General features: G+C 31.8%; 1 protein-coding gene across 1 annotated transcript; it reads right to left on the reverse strand.

The window, feature by feature from the left end:
- Positions 1 to 13,722: 13,722 nt before the first annotated feature.
- On the reverse strand, positions 13,723 to 17,143 carry LOC123201609 (vacuolar protein-sorting-associated protein 37 homolog 1-like). The gene is made up of 5 exons (XM_044617183.1): positions 17,021 to 17,143; positions 14,553 to 14,592; positions 14,394 to 14,440; positions 14,165 to 14,285; positions 13,723 to 14,078 (listed from the first exon to the last, which is right to left on the reverse strand). The coding sequence occupies exons 1-5, from the start codon at positions 17,126 to 17,128 to the stop codon at positions 13,915 to 13,917; spliced, it is 480 nt and encodes a 159-aa protein (XP_044473118.1). The 5' UTR covers positions 17,129 to 17,143; the 3' UTR covers positions 13,723 to 13,914.
- Between the last annotated feature and the right edge of the window lie 1,593 nt (positions 17,144 to 18,736).

The raw sequence follows: 18,736 nt of genomic DNA on the forward strand, positions 1-18,736 counted from the left end.
AAAATATCTTATAATTTATAATCTAAGAAATTTAAATCCATTATTTCTTAATTCTTTTTATACTTATCTCTTTATTTCATTAAAATAAAAAACTATTTATATTAAAAAATTAAATTACAATATTTTAACCCTATAAATGGGCATATGAATACTTTACAAATTAGTATACAAAACATTTATGGATGGCTTAGTTAGTGTTTTCACAATTAGAATCCTTAGAAATAATTTAAAATTTAATTACAATTAATATATTTTTTTTGGATTAAGTCTACACTAACCTAAATTAATGCAAAATTGTTCAAATTATTTTACAATTTTCATATAAATGAATTTATATCTATTTATAATTACATGTTTTTTTATTTGCAAGAAAATTTATCAAAAGAAGTTTCCTACGGCAAAATTGCTTTAGAAATATTAAACGTCAAACCGCAAACCAAAACTAATCCAACTTGTAGCATGAAAAAACATACCACTGCCACACTACAGTTGGCAGATTTTGCTTTTCAATACCTTTACAAAGAAGAGCGTAGTGTGCACGCGTATGTTACCAAGGGTTACACCTTGCTTGCACGCCCTCCATGTGCGAAGTGGTATTTCCGAATAGCTGATAGTGATGGCACCCACTGTCTGAAAGGAGGAATACTGGCATGCAGTTGCTTTTACACGTTGCCCAAAGCTTGAAAATCGAATGGAAGTTGTCAGTGTCTGTAACAGCGAAGTTATCGACATTTGGATAAGAAGTGTCAAACATTTTCATTGGCTGGATGCGAGATTTATTATCCGCAGTTCATAAGTTATAGTTGAATGGTATATAAGAATCTTACATCAGTTGGATGCGTTTAATTTTAAGCTAAATTTGCTGAAAATTGCAAATGGGTTTAGTTTTAGAGTTACTGTGTTTTGTACTTTCTTTTTTTGTTTTCACCGAACCAGACCATAAATAAACCAGCTAAAATGTTGAACTGGAGGCCAGCCACTAGTTCAGGTGCAGTTCAATCTGAATTTTTAACTAAAACTTTTTTTTACACACAGAAGCTGCTAAAATCACTAGTTCGCAGTCCGTTCGACCAGTCCGATTTGGTACTGCTAACCTTGCATATGACCTCTCTTTTTATGTCAAGTTTAAAAGATAATTTAACATAAATGATGTTATTATAGATGTGTTTTTTTTTCCTTTTAAATATAGGATTTGTTGATTGTGAAAAAAAAGCCGACTCACCTAAACTCCATTTACTTAGTTTGAAAAATATTTGAATAGGCCTAAACTAGACTTTGCAAAATATTTTACTCAACTTATTTTTTGTATTTGAGTTGTTCAACACCAAAACTCAAACAAATTTGAAAATTGTATTAATATAATTATAAAACTGGCATAAAGCATCACTCTACAACAAGTACATAATTATGTTTCTCCATCACCTAAATACCTCTTTTGTATATAAACCTAAATCCAATTCAATTAAACTTGACAAATCATAATTTTTTTTACATTCCTTACTTGCTCAATCCCTCAGCCAACCATTTCAGTCACTCTTATATACTTTGCTATAATCTTTACTGTTACCTTGCAGGATGTAAATCAAAGAGAAATTTAGCACAAGGTAATTTGATTGATTTTTTTTTATGTATACATTTTGTTATAATCTCTATTGTTGTTTAGCTATATTGAGAGGTTGACATCCTTATGTTTGATTATGGATAATGACTTGAAAATTAACATCATCTTGCAGTCCCTTCTTGACTCATATGCAATGTTCATCATGAACTATCTTTTGAGTGAGAAAGATAAATCCCTCCTTGAGCTCCTAAGCAAGAAATAAAGAAGATTGCTGGCATGTTTTTAGTTGAAACCAATGTGCAAAGGGCCAAGCGTAAAGGCAAGGTCAAGGTTAAACCCAAGCTCAAAACCTAAAATCAAGCTTCTACTATTACATAGTCTATTGGTGGCGTGCAGAAAGGAAAGGTTGTCTGTTTCTTTTGTGATAAGTTTGGCCATTGGAGAAGACATTGCAAGGTTTTCTATAACATCCATCTCCAAATACATACTCCTATCCAGAATATGAACTTGAAGAAACATGTTAACTTACAACTTATCTCAAAATATAGTGGAACTTTAAAAGCATGATACTAAACTCATTTAACAGGCAGCATGCCAAAAAGTGTAAACATATTTAATAATAAACATCCATATCATAATTAAATCATAAATACCAAAGTGTCTAAAATCTATAAAACAATACCAATAGTGCATAAACATGAGTATTGTAACACCCCTTCTCTAGATAAACACTTTATATGGAATATAACCTGAAGAGACGTGCACAACTTGATCTCTTAACTCATATAGCAAAATAAAAGAGCATGCAATTTAAATACTTACTCAAATGCGTGCAAAAAGATGCCACTGAAATACTAAATAACATCATTATTAATAAAAAAATGTCCATAACAATTTCTAAAATCTTAGTCATACTTAAACAGTGCATAAGTATCTATAACTTCTCAAACTGCAATAAGTACATAAAAATCATAAATATAAAAATGATAATTTTGCCCATCAACTTCATGCAACAAATTGAGCTGGACCATTAGCTCTCCTACATGCCCCAATACTCAACTATACTTGCAAAAGCACAAAAAAGGAATACGTAAGTGAAATACACTCAGTAAGTAGGTAACCTCTCGACACCTTGCACATAACAATCTATAATTTGGTGTTCCATTACTTTTACTATTATGTGGTTAATCTCTAATATTGTTCAACATTCTCATATGTCCATCCATCTATTCCTGACACCATCATGTCCTAAGTACAAAGGCCATGCACACAAACTACTAAGGTATAAGCTAAACTCGACATATCTAATCCCTTCATGAAAGCAATTGACATCTCAAATGTCTACTAACTATTTTGCCTCATGTACATGCCAATTGGACTATTGAGCTAACTAGTTATACACTCTAGTCATATAAGGAAACTAGTTGAAGTCTCTCCCTTACCACATATGAATAACTATGGGACTACTTAACTAAATTACCATCCTGGGATGACCCTTACCTTAGATGCATATGTGATGCATTTAGTTTATCACATAAGGAACTAACTTAAATGCCACAATCCTTTACCATGGACGACTAAACTTTACAGCTAATGTGTTTTAGCACTGAATGCATGATGCATCTCATGAGTATTTATCTCTTGTATATTGCTTTACATATCTTGTCACTTATGCACACAGTTGATGGTTATCTAGGTGTACACCACTTTTCTTCACTTTCTTTATTTTGACCCAAATTTGATTATTTGATTGGGGTTTGTGTTGTCTTCCACACAATTGGGCACATTTGATTTTCTAACTCAATCCCCACTTTAGTTTGTAGTATAAAGGTAAAACAGTCATTTTACATTTTTTGAATAGGCGTCACAATGCCCTTGCTACTTATTCATCTTTCTAACTTATGAACAAACATCATCTCTTGCTATGAATGGGCATTCTACCTTTTGTTGACTAAAATTGACTAACGTCATTAAGTCTTTAACATTTGTTCCTTTTTTAACCTCATCGTTCGTCGAGGCTTCCATCAAGGCTAATCTACTTGATTTCCATTGAGGCTAAATCTTTATATTGCTATAGAGTTTCTAATGTTCCTTCCTTCTCTTGATGATTTCTGGTCGCCTAAGTCTAACTCTTGTGCATTATTTGGCTATGAAATTGGATATAAGGTAAAATAATAAGCCAAAAACAAGACTTCTCTTTTTATTTTGCCAAACAAGTCTAACGAATGGTCATTCACCCTTCTTGAATAGGCATTCATGTTATTATCCAAATTCAAATTCGATAAATCCATGAATAGGTATTCATCTGACCATGCATGGTTCATCATCCTTTTTCACTTAACCATTTTCACATGCTTAATGTAAAATGACTATCTTACCCTTTATTATGTATGGACAGACGTCCACCTTTATGATAAATGTTTATTTACTCTTTCATAAATTAAATAGTTAATTAAATAACATTAAATCATGAAGGAAATACCAAAATGCTCTTGAGCTTGTGAGTGTTACAAGTATTAACTCAATAAATACATAATATAAGTCCATAGGACAAAATGACCAAAGTAACTCTATCCTTATGCAACATCTCGAGCTGACTTGCTAACTCCCCTACTGCCTCATTACTCATGTCGCTTACCTACAAAACCACAATAATGACCACAGTGAATGAAAACACACTCAATAAGTAGGTCACCTCTCGACATTTTATGCATAACATAACTCATAATCAAAGTGTTCCAATTCTTAATCCAAATGTGGTCCTTTCAAATGTTTCCCCAACATCTCAAATGCTCGTCAAAATCATTTTAGCACACTCATGTCATAACTCTATTAGTGGTATCATTTTAGATGACTAATGTCAAACAATGTACGTCGGTATCCTAGATGTTTGATAAAAGCATACGACATCCTAGATGTTTACCATAAAAATACATCCAATACATTTGTTAGTTAGGCTTCAAGCTAAGAATACCCTAGTCACACAAAAAGATAAACCTCTGACCTTTCCCTTATCTCGCATAAGTATCCCAGATTACCCAATGTCGAGTGCATACACAAGCATCCTAAATGTTAATGTGTGTAGAGCTGAATGCATAATACATTTTATAAGTATCAATGTCTCTTAAATAAACCTAATATTTTCACTACCACACTACACACTACTGCTAACTCCAAGTCATAAGTAAGACACTGAGTCTCATAATCCTTAAGTTGGTAAGAGGCATATGCAATCATCTTACCTCTCTACATCAATACAATTCTCAAACCCTTGTGTGAATAATTGGTATAGATATCATAGTCTCCACCTTTAGTTGATAGTGTCAAAATAGGAGTCGATATCAACCTTCTCTTCAACACTTAGAACTTTTTTCACAATAGTCAAACCATCTAAAGAGAATATTAGTACATGTCAACTCAGTCAATAGTCAAGCTAACTTAGTAAAGCCTTCATAAACTATATGTAATACCAAGCTAATATAAGAAAACTCTATACCTTTTTAGCTGTCTTGGGCCTTTGCCACTCTAACATAACTTTAATCTTACTCGAGTCCATTGAAAAACCATCAACTAAAACCACGTGTCTAAGGAATGTCATCTAGTCTAACTAAAACTCACACTTAGAGAATTTAGCATACAACTGCTTATCCCTCAATATTTACAACACCATCCTCAAGTGTTGCTCATGCTCCTCTCAAGTCATAGAGTAAACAAAAATATCATCAATAAATACTACAATGAAGCCATCAAGGAAACCCTAGAACACACTGTTCATCGAATCCATGAAGACTACATGAGCATTAGTTAAATCGAAGGGTATCACCACAAACTATATATATGTTTATGTTGTTATGAATTGATGAAAGAAATCATGTGAGATATGTTGATTTTAGATTTTGATGGTTGATACCATGATGAGAATCATATATTTGTGTGATAAAGATAATTTGATCATGTGATGTTTGATAGTTTGATGTTTTAATGATTGTAAATCCCCAAATGTTGTGATCTCGTGTTAGAAGTTTAATTATCAGTATGACTTATGCATGTAAGTGATTTGCAAGTTATTTGGAATCTTGATGACTTAGACAAATAATTTTGTTCTCACTTTTATTGGTTTAGTTATGTGATTATGTCTCAATTGGGTTAGAATCACTTAGAGACAATTAAGGGATAAAACTTAAGTCTACTTTTTTGGTTTTATAAGTGCAACACATGGTCATTTGGTACGGGACACATATTCATGTGTGCATAATTCAGATTCTAAAATGAGTTTTTCAGCATTCTAATAACTGTTAGATGTCATTAATCGATAAATAGTAAGGCATGAAGTTTGGTTGCTTATGTTACAATATGACCATGTGTGGGGTAAAATGACTAAAATATCTTTAAGAAGTATAAAGGTTGAATTGAAGTTAAGTTTAAAAAATGTTAAGTTTGAAAGAAGGCATACGCCCATCCTTGGAAGGACACATGTCTGTGTGTATTTTAAGTTACACATAGGGAGAGTTCATGGTGAATAAAGACCATGTATGATATAAAGAAGTAACATGCCCATGTGTATAGTACAAAGTCACACACCTAAGACACTAGTTAAGATTGGAGTGAAAGCTAAGGTAAGCTTGAGGTGATTTGAGGCTCAATATGCATGCATGCTAAATGTTATAAAGCTGTTACGTGGAGGCACCATGAGTACATACTTCTTACACTACATTTGCTTTGGCAAACAAACTAGGTGTACTAGTTAAGTCAGACCCCATACGAAAAATCACTCAGTTTTCCACCTGGTAAAAAGTATATCCTTCACTTTGGCAAACAAGGTTATGACAAATAGGGGTTTGCCCTGAGGTATTGTATTGGAAGATATTTGGTTATTTTTTACTTAATATATTTAAGAGATTTATTATGGTCTCACCAATTTTAGTTATTTAGCATGTGAAGTAATTATTCGGAAATATGAAACCAAACATGCATACTACAATATAAATTAAATGCATTGGTATAGAACTTTGACTAATGTCAATCTTCTCAAGCCATAAGGAATTGATTGATCAACCTAAGTCCTGCTCTTTAGGTTTTCAATAATTCTTTCATCTTTAGTCTTTAATTGTACATGGTTTCATTTTCTATTTATAAATTTTCTAATGATTAAAAATTAATTTCTATTCTAATTTTACATTCTTAAAACAAAAACTTTGAGTTACATTCCAAGGGAGTTAAGTGAGAAAAGAAGTACATCAAAACTTCGGAGGAAGCAGGACACAGATCCTATTTTAATTATTACAAACCCAAAATAAAAATAAAATAAAAACCATTCACATAAAATTTTTAAAATGTATTTTGAACACCATGCATATTCAAACATACATACATCATCATCGAAATTAAAATTAATTAATTTAAATTATCTTAGCCAAGTGTTAATTTTTTTTAGTCTCTCAAGTCGTGCATAATTACAATTCCAACCAAAAGGATTAGAAATTTACAATTTGGTCCCTATTAAACAAAACTAGGTTAAAACTACAATTCTTGCCTCAAATAGGCATACGGACCTTAGGAATGATCATTTGTCTTCGCATATTTGAAATTCGAGAAAATTTCAGAACCATGAATGACTTGACGAACAATGAAACAAACGTCTAAGAGAATGAGTGAACTTTAATAAAATGAATGACCATTTATCAAAGATGAACATGTGTTACTCTATAGAAAGCTTAGTGATGTGTGTTGTCATATGCACCCTCGTTCACAACGTGTTTTCCAAGTTTTGTAGTGATGTAGTTGCTAGAAAACTTCCCCAAATTCAGCATGCCTTTACTGAGATGAGGTAATATGACATGAATGTTATCCTCACGCCAACAGTAACCGTCGAAACGTGTAATAACATGTGTTTAAAGCGATTTCATGTAATAATGAGAAACTAATGACAATCAATCGAATTTTTAATAACTTGCAAAAAAAAAAAAATATCAAGCAAAACTGAAGTCACTAAAACTCAACAAATTTAACACAAAATTCACATTTTTTACATGGCCTCAAATGTATTACGACAACAAAACATCAATCAACAATTTCAAATAAAAAAAAATTGATATCAACCATCAAAATTATGCAATTGAATACAATAAATTTACAAGTATAATTTTATAAATTAATCCCTCGAGGGTGGCTCTAATACTATTATAGGGAATTTGTGGCCTTTAGGTAACGATATAGGGATTAAAAATTTTAATAAATAAACAATCATATTGCAAAAACCTCTTTTGGATTGTCTTCATAAGATAATTAATTCAAAAACATGTTATTTACACTTATAGGGTGTTCATTGAGTATACTTGCGTAGATGGCTCCTTTGAATTTCATTGAAGGTGACAAGTTACCAAGTCACTCCAAGAACCAAGTGTAGACCTACACGTAGGTATCCATACGGAGCACAAATAGGAATAGAGGCTAAAAGCACACTCAAAGGCTACTAGCACTTGAGCATGGCTTGTATAATTATTTTCTATTTTGAGAAAAAAATATGGTGGGGTAAAAGAAAAACATGTGTCTATGTGAAAGACACAACTAGAAAGCAATAAAGCATGTACGGCTAAGGTTTTAATTTTCCTATAATGGGTGCATCTATCTTCCTTTTCATGAGTGGATTGTATATATATGTGTGTGTACACACACATACACTCTCTTATAAGGCCCCACCCATGAATTTCACATGAATTTCATAGGCATTTATTTTGTATATATTATTATATTTTAGTTTATTTTAAACTTATGGTCTAATGGCTCACATGAAATTATGGGTTGGGCTTGGATTTATCCAACTGGAAAAATCTGACCTTGTACTTTCTTACATATAACCTTAATTATTCAAGATTATTTTACTTTAGTCCTCAAGTATCATAAAATATACTTTTGGGTCTAAAGACCTTTTTAAGACTCGAAACATTAATCTGGATCCCAAATTAGATTTAACTCGAATTTGATTCGAAAAATGCTATGCCTTTAGAGTTTAATCAACTTTTTATTGTACATGACCTATAGGTTCTTCACTAAGTCAGTTGTGACTAGCTTCATGTTGAGCTTTTGACTCGACATCCATCCAAACACAAACTAAAAGTAATTTGTAGCAATATAGTTACTCGTACAATTTGATATTTTTGTTATACAATATCTTTTCAAGACTTGGGCATGGATAAAGTTTCTCCTTCAAGGATCCTCAAGTTATATAGACTAACTTTTGCTAATAACAAAAAAATATCAAATTGAACATCAACTCAATCTTGCTATGTTCATAAGTTTAATTGGTCATTGTCATCTATCAAGGGCCCTAATTGATATATTAACTCTCATGCTAGGAGTGATGAATTCTTTGTTTATCCACCATAACCTTCAGATAGATCCTGATATGGCCAATCATCACATTTCTAATAATCCTCTGACTAGATTACGTTAGGTCAATGTCAAACCACATTGATCTTTACATAAAATAATATAGTAACCTCAAGTTTAAGGATCATATGCACCTTCATTCACTGAAAGGTTATATTCTATAGATAGTGGAACAACTATCTATATGGAATCCTCTTGGTAGGTCAGTTTGGTGAACATGTTTATAACATGCACTCGTATGTTGCACTAAATTATCAACAAACAACTTTGACACGTGAGAACAATTATCATCATTCAATAAGGTTGTTTAACATTATGATAATTCTATTACTATTACCTCGTACCCTTGGTCATGGTAATATTAGAGTTAAAAACGTTTTAAGAATAGCCATTTAATATACATATAGGGTTCTCATGATTTGGTGTTGAGCATTGATCCACTCGTTGTGATTCAACTATTCTTGGGATATCTCTCTAAGCATATATTAATATGCTTTATGGACAAAGAATGCCACATGAAATTATAATTATGACATTTTTTAATAAACTTATATCATTATAGAGATTGGCTCTACAACACCAACCCCAACACATTGCTTTGTTAGATACGACAAAAAAAGTAGTATGGATAAAAAAGTTTGTAACCGAACTTGGTGTGGTTCTTAGTTTAGTTGAACCTATAGAGTTATGTCACAATAATAATAGAGCAATACTAAAGGCAAATAAGTTATGGTTTCACCAACAATCCAAACACATACTCAAATGATACCATCTAATAAGAGAGATCGTACAGAGCAGTGATATACAGATAGGTGGAGTTGACAAAGCTTCTACCACAACAGAATCATAATGGGTATGTAGCCTCATATGACATTAAACATATACCTAATTGGTTGTGGTGCAAGTGAGAGATTATTAGGGCAATGCCTTAAAGCTATATTGTCAATAATGTATTTGTTGTTGTAATTTATATGTTTTGAAACTAGCCTAATGTAGTCCCTATAAAAGGTTTTCAAATATGTGGTGATTGACTATGTCGAGATATGTATGAAGACTATAGTGGATCAATAGAAGATTCGTCATTTTTGAACATAAAAGCTAATATCTTAGATGCTAATATCTTAGATACACCCACTAATAGATGACAATGACCATTTAAATTTGTAGGCACAATGGGATTAAGTTAATTCTTAGTCAAAAATCACTTAGTCGATCACAAATGTTAGTCCATGTGCATCGAGGGTTCCATGAGAGCAATACTAAATATGTATGTCACGCTTGAAAATATATTGTATGATGAAATGATCGAATTGTATGAGTAACTATATCATTGACATGTTATGAGTCAATCCCAACACTTTGTTAGTCAATTGATCATGATGTCTTGCTAAAGGCCAATCTTGGTCTATGTTCAAATGGTTGTCAGGCTGAGAGCTCAACATGATTTTGTTTACTACAATCTAATAGAAAGCTTATAGTTTACACAGAATAAAAGTTGATCAAACTTTGAAAGCATAAAATTATTTTAGATGAACATAGTCTGAAATCCAAATAGAAGATTTCAAGTCTCAAGATGTCTTTGGGTTCAAAATAAAATTGATTGCACTTACGAACCAAAGTGTAATTATCCTAAGGTGTTAAAGTGTGACTGAAATTATGGAAGTTAGGGTTTATCCAATTGGATAAAGATAAAAACCATTTAATAATTTTTGCCTATGTAGAAATGTGCATGATTTTTAGATATGGATAATCCATGATCCTTATCCGCCTTGAAATTTAGATATATCACGTATTGTATATGATATGGATAAGGATGGCATATGATCGTACATCTTAATGCATAGTTGTACATGGTGTCTATATAAATAGACACGATTTCACAATTTCATAATAATTTTCGCCTAAACACATTGTGAACACCCTTTCACCAAATACCCTTACTTGTGTATCACTTTCTAACAAATAGTCAATGTGTGCCTCTTTTTATTCATGCTTCATGTAGATACTGAGGTATGACCCTATGTTTGGGTATTGAAGTGATTGTAGTCTCTTCCTGTAACCTATGAAATATGAAAGAGCCTCCAAATATAGGTATAATTTCTTTAATACCTTTTATGGTTGTTTTGTCATGTTTGTAAAACAATGGTCTACAAATGAGATCCTTGTTGTGTTTATGATTTATGTTTGTGAATTTAAAATTTTAATTTGTTAGTCTGTTAGCATCAAAGGCCATAAATACTTTCATCCCTTTCATGTTAGTAGTGCATGAATTTACATCGAATGTACAATCCAACAACCATCCATTCACGGACTAAGATTGACCTTTAGTAAGACATCATGACCACCCAACAAATAAAGTGTTAGTGATTGAATTTTACCTATCAATGATACGGTTATCATATAATTTGATCATTTCATCATATGACATCTTTTTTAAGGTTAAGGCACATAATTAGCATCTACCTCATAAGATTCATTAACTGGTGTATGCCTCAACAACTGAGTGGTATTTGATTGAACAACAACTCAATCCTATTTTGGTCATAGATTCAATAGAGCGTTGAAATTCTTCAATAAGCCTATCAAAGATATCAACTCTAATATCCTAGAGATAAATTCTTTGATGATCTACTAAAGCATTAGTACATCTCTCACCATTTAGCAATCATTTCTCAAGAACTATTTGAGCTAGTGTCAAACTATATCAATCCTTATATAACATGGTCTAGTGACCTTAAGTCAAAAGATAATATGTACCATTATTTGTTAAAGTATATGTTTAACATTAAGGCTAGATTTGAGTCGAGTTTATTCAAGCTTAGGCTTAGATCAAACGAGCCTTAAATAAGTTTGGTTCAATTGAGCACAAGCTTGAGAGTTAAATACTTTTTAGATTAAGCTTGAGTTGAAGCTTTAGAGGTATTCGACTTGCCAAGCTCGTGAGGTTGAAAATTTTGATACAAATTGGCTAAAATGATGTTGTTTTACTAATATACATCAAAATAACATCATTTTAGTTATTTTAGCTAGAATATAGTATCAAATCGAGCTTAAAGCTCAATTTGAGCTCAACTCCTCTCAAATGAGTTGAGCTTAAACACCTTTAAAATGAGTTTGACGAGCTTAAACTTAGCTCTACTCAAGTCGAGTTAAGCTTGAGTTTAAGCTCAATTTAACTTGAACCAAACCCTAATAGACATTGAGACAACCACCTATATGGAGTCATCTTGGTGAGTTAGTCTAGTGAACACGCCTACACAACGTACACCCATGTGTTGCACCCAAGTTCGTTTAATATTGTGATAGTTTGGTGAGTTAGTTTGGTGAACAATGAGATTTGTCACCACCTTTTAATACGTTCGTTTAATATTGTGATAGTCCTAACTATATTACTTATGCCCTTAGTCAGAATAATATTAGGACTATAGGCATTTCGAGAATGACTACCTCATATGAACATAGGGTTCTTATAATAAGTTAGAAATGCATTGATTCCCTCACATGATTCTACCATTTTAAGGGAATTTATCTACTTTTGAACAATAGACTTATGATAAAAAATAATGTCATTTTATTAATTAAAATTATGATTACAATCATTTACTCAATGATGATGATTAGCTTTAGGCATCTACTCAACATTGTATACTTGCGATGTCTAATGAGAACTCATTGTGACAATATTCAAACATAACATGCAAAGCATTAGCAAGGATGTAGCACACGAAACTCTTCCATATACCATGGCATCTTCTCAAATAACAAAGATGACACGCTCTTTGCAATTCGAAGAATAATATTTCTAGCACAATTATTTATTAGGTGCCCAATTGGTGTTATCTTTGATTATGACCTCAAACGAAATACATTGTTACCTATTATTAAGTAAAGGGATGCATGGAAATACTACTAATATCTCATTACCTCAACCAGTCTTTTCTCATTTAAATTTCCTTCTATCTCGCATTTTTTTCATTCATCACACAAATGATACATGAGTATAAGCCTTAAAAGCATGGTCACCAAAAAAAAAAAATGGAGATAAAAACAAAAATTTATTTTATTCAATCTGATTACAAGCATAAGAATATTTTATCCACAAGTATATAAGAGACTACCTTAGTCTACAGGTACATAAATAACTAAAGCAACTAGGCCTTGCGAACTAGGTGTTGTGCTTCTTTTGTATGGGCCTAAATCGTCTTGGAAGAATACAAAAGCTACAAGATCATTAAGGAAAAAGATAATCTTCAGATCTTCTTCTCTCTTATAGTTTCTTCGCCAGGTAGGCCTATGGGATGTCGACAATCTCAAAGACGACTTAAATTCCTCTACAAGAAAAGTCCTTCTAGTACCACAAGGAACCTTCTTCGTTTGAGACTGTTGCTTACAACTTTGATTATTAATGATTTTCCCGTAAGGATAGATTTTTGTAATATGAGGTTGCTTGTAACTTTTCTGTTTTAATGATTTTCTAGAAAGTCTAGATTTATGTAATATGAGGTTTGCTTATAACATTGTCTGTGAGACTCTTATTAATACTTGTTGTTGATTTGACAAGCGCAGGTTTTCAGGTATAACCCGATTGTTTCCTTTGGGCGCCAGATATTTGGCCTGAATTGGGAGATAAACTAGCTCATGTAGAGGAATAAATTATATTCTTTTTACTCAGGCTTCTTTACGGTAGCAATTTAGAATCAAATTATAGCTGGTTTTTATAGCTTCAGTTCAAGTTTGATCTTGTAATAGATTTACAAAAATGGCCAAAAACAGGAAGAAGAATGTGGCTGTATTTTCTTACACATTTTGAAGTTATGGAAGTGACAGTGTGAATACATACTTTGTTTTTACTAATAACATGATATCATGAACGAAGCCTTAAAAATTAGGCAGACATCTTGAAAACCACAAAGAACTGCATTCTCACTATTTACGTATATGAAATTATCAACTGTTTCCATAGGTCAACCGAAAGAGGATGTTTTAGCAGCAAGATGGACAAGGGCTCGTTGGTGGTAAGTTGTCCGAAGCCTTTTGTACTTTTGCACAAAAGCGCTGGTATCTATTTCCTTATTGAGGAGCTGAGCGTGCAGTATCTCAGATTCTACCTCTGTCTTATCCATTGCCTCTGCAGAAAAGAAAAGTTTACACCTTCATTATGTTCCTTTACATTAAAAGCATTTAAAATGATCATTAATTTATTAGCAATGTCACCTTTAAGCCTTTGAAGTAACGATCCAGGAGAGTAGAATTTCAAAAGCTCTTCTTTCTGTTTCTCAAGTTCTTGCAATTTCTCCTGAGCAGCAGCTAATTCTGTTGTCCGGATAATTCTGCTCTGTAAATCCCCGCACCCCCAAATGCGGCCCCCCAAAAAAATATTAACTATTGCCAACTGACAAAAAAAAATTCAACAAGAATATGAATGATGGCTTAAGAGTCTTACTTGATTTTTAAGCTCAATGGCGCGTGGTTCCTTGTCTAAGTTCTCCCCTGATTTCATAAAAGTTAAAAATTACAAACTTCCAGAGGACTTTTACCACTACAACCAACAATACATTTACATATTTAAAAGAGAAGCAAAATAGAAAAAGGAATAACTCACTAGCAAGCTGCAATGTTTCCATTCGTAGTTCATCCCTTATCTGATGTAATTTAATTATGAACACAACAAACAAAAATAAATGGTTAGAAACAGGGAAAGCTTGTCAGAACCAAGACTATGACAAAATGAGATTATATATTGGTGGAAGAAGCACCCCATCATAATGACCTATTTGTTTTGCAGCAAATAAGAAAAGTGGTGGACGTATCAGTTTATGCATGATGCTATTAAATGCAAACCAAGTGACAAGCATTTTTTCTGATATGACAAATGAGTATATACATGACTGCTGCATAAGGCAAGTATATGTGTGTATATATTTAAGCATGCAAACACAAGACTACTATGATACGGAATCTGACCTTGGCATTCCATCCTTTTTAAATCATACACATACCTGATCAGCATTTTATAAGTTAGTTCCTACAATAAACAATAAAGGCAGAACTCAGGCTACTTAAACTTCAACAGATTAATACAGATATCACACTGCATGACATTTTTACTAACTGCTGGCATATCAAAATCATTAAAAAAAAATCATAAGGCTCACTTTCCTAGAATATTATTTTTTTGAGTGAATAAGGCTCACTTTTTCTAAAATTTATTTTTCAAGGGTTGTATTAGGATTGAGACACTTATCCTCAATCCATAGGTTAGTTTTTATTATAAAAAAAATATCTAGGTTTCAAGTGGAGGGAGAACATTATTAGGGTTTCTATTATTTAAGCACCATTTTGACTAACTGTGAAAAGTCTTTGACATCTCAAACGATCTAAAAATGGGAGGTTCCAAACTTTTCGAACCGTTTGGATTATCTTTGTAATTCTTCTTATTAGTGAAATCTATCAAATAGTCAATGAAGTATTTTTTATTTCATTTTGGGTTCTATTTTATTTGTGTTTTGTTGAATAAAGAATTAGATTCCTATCAAATGGTATCAAAGTAGTAGATCCAATAGGGGAGACTGATCAAAGTCCAATAGATCATCGGCAGCAAGTTGTTGGAAAGTTGGAAAGTTGAAAAGTTGTGGTTGGAGGTGAAATCAATGTGGTTAAAGGTAAGATCCATGACTAAAAATGAGAGTGAAAAAGAAAATGGCGACTAGAGAAGAGCCACCGGAAAAGTGGCCAAAAAAAAAAAAGAGAAAAAAATAGGGAGAAGGAGAAGAAAAGAGAGCCACAAAAAAAGTTAAGATCTAAACAAGATCAACGACACGACTGAAAATTCGTGGTATAAGTCTAGCCAATTGGGGCAGAAAGTCTGGCAAAAATGTAAAAGAAAAAAAAATATATAGAAGAAGAAAAAAGATGAAGAGAAGACGAGGGGAAATGAAAAAAAAAAAAAAGAGGGCACAGCTGTGGGGAAGACGAAGAGAAGAAAGGAGGACAGGGAAAAAAATTAAAAGAAATAAGGGACAACTAGATAAAAAGTGGTGCAAGAAAGCTGAAAAATAAATTAAAAAGTACAATTAGTTGATAAGTGGCAGAGACAGTTGGGAAATTGTTAAGAAAAAAAGAAGGTAACCTGTGTTGGAAAATGAAAAGAAAAGTGGGTGGGGAAGTTGAAAAGAAGTGAGCAGCAGAAATGAGGAAAAAAGTAATAAAAATAGGATTATAGAAAAGGTGTGAGTTGGGAAATATGTGGGAAGATTGAAAAGAAAAGTGGAGTAATGTAAGAAGAAAAAAGTGATGGATGAAAAAAAAAAAGAAAGAGACAAAAAAAAATTAAATAAATAGAAAAAAAGTCCCAAAAAATTAAAAAAAGGAACAAAAAAAATTCAAAATATATATATGAAAAAAATACTCACATTGAGGATAAGATAGTTTTTTAAAGAGAGAGAAATGTTAGGATTGAAACACTTGTATTCAATCCATATGTTAGTTTTTATTATAAAAATGGTAATTAGGTTTCAAATCGAGGGAGAATATTATTAGACAATCACTTTGGCTAATTATGGGAGGTCTCTAGCGCTTTAAATAGCCGGAAAATGAGAGACTTCAAAACTACTCAAACTATCTAGATTTTCTATTTTGTTAAATAAAGGGCAAAATTACTACTAGGTTGACAATAATATAATATAGAATGAAGACCAAACGCTCAAATTGATGCCCAAATAGTAAAAAGAAAAGACCAAAAGCCTAAAGTCCTATTTTCTCCTACACCTTGGTGCATCATTCATGGAATGCTAGAGACAATGGGGCTGTGTCAACAATTCTTCCGTAGAGCCATTACAATAATACCATCATTGGTACATGTTCAGGTAGTGATGATGAATGATCAAGTCTTTGTATCTTACTATAAAACAAAAAATTTTCAACCAATCATAGCCAAACAATTACTCTTTTAGAGGCAAGCAAAGAGCAAATAGAATGTTTTGCACACATAGAGCGAACATAAAATGCAGTATGTTCAAATTATAAGCTCAGAACCTCCCGTAAAAATAAAGAACAAAAGATGCAACTTACTTTGTTTTGAATTTTTACTTGATCGACTGTAAGTAAAAATTGGTGGTAGGCATCCTTGTCAGACAAAAGTCTTCGTAGCTCATCAACACTAAAATTAATTTTAACCATTAAAAAAAAAAACTTATTAGAATGCAGATATGAACTCAAATGAAATGTTTTCGATATGAACAAGTAAAAAATACAAGCACCAAATTTTTTTTCTTGAATATCTTAAGAACATAAAAAATAATGGCACCAAAACTTTGAAATTCCTATCACAAAAAAGTAAGTCAAGATTTTGGTTATATATATTTTATCAAGACTATCATAGAATTAATAGTGTTTCTATAACAAGAATAGTTATAAAAACATGTGCAAGAGAAACGAGCACATGCAATAGGTGAACATGGTCAGAAGCACCCAATAAACATATCTTGAGGAGGACATGTTTTGGTGGTCTTTTCTACACAGAAAACCTAGATTTGTAAGCGCTAACAGAGGGAGGGTTGGCTCGCGAGTTACCACTCCTGTCTCGGTTTTTTATTTTTAGTTTAATTGTTTCTAGGAAGAAGAAATATAACGGTTTTGATGCGTACGGGTGATTTCATTCAAGTTCGGGAGCGGCTAAAAAAGTTTTGGGTCTAACCATTTTAAAAATTTTTAGTAGTCCCTAAAATATTTTAGAGCGGTTGGTTAATAATTCATAGCATGTTAATTCACGTTTTATATTAATGATTTCAGTTTTAATCTGGTTTAAATCAATATTATATCAAAATTTGTAACTTGAATTGCCCTAAAATCGTTCACTCTTTAAACTATCATAAGTGTTGTTAATGTTTCAATTTCTTAATTATTAACAAAACACACCATATAACACTTTATTATTTATATAAATGTCTCAAAAGTTAATTACCAAGAGCCTTTAAAACATATTTATAATCTTAATAATTAAATTTCATTTTTATTATCATAAAAAAATAAAATTTTTAATTATAATAATAAGAGTAAACACAACTACATAGCGACAAAACTATATGCAATATGTAATTGATATTGGTACTTTAATATTTTCTCCAATTTGTCCTTAACAAATTACATACAATAATATTTCTTCAAATATTCGAGTTAACTTGAAACATAACATGATTTAGTTTCAAAGAACTAAATTTTGTCTAAAAAAATCAACCTTATCCTGATTTCGATTCGAATTAAAATCATATCAGAAACTCTCAATCTTAACTCAACCTCAACAATTTTTGCATAGACTTAACACAAGCAGAATTGCCTTGAAATCTTTGACTCATTCTACCCTCTTGAGTATTTTTAACATTTCAATTTCTTTCCCATTCACCACTTCTACATAAACACTTACCTTAGTACCTTTTTCACACCATTCAAATTTTCATATTTGACACTGTAGGTTCATTTGACAAAAAGAAAATTCGTATTTTTGAGTTCGAATAGAAAAAAATCGGTTCATGATAATAAGATATTTATACGAATCTTAATCTAAAACTTAATTTATTTATTAAATCAAGTTCTTATATTTTATTTATATAATGACATAGGAGTCATTTGGATATCTGATAGGCCAAAGGACTCTTTCCTACCCAAACTATGTTGAATTCTCAAAGTTTTCTCCGTTAATTTTGAAAATCTCATTTACCCATACATGACCATTTAAATCTATTAATTTTAAGGGTAAAATCATTATTTTATATTTAATATTAAAAATAA

Source organism: Mangifera indica, chromosome 18 (genome assembly GCF_011075055.1).
Source record: "Mangifera indica cultivar Alphonso chromosome 18, CATAS_Mindica_2.1, whole genome shotgun sequence".
NCBI classification, from domain to species: Eukaryota; Viridiplantae; Streptophyta; class Magnoliopsida; order Sapindales; family Anacardiaceae; genus Mangifera; species Mangifera indica.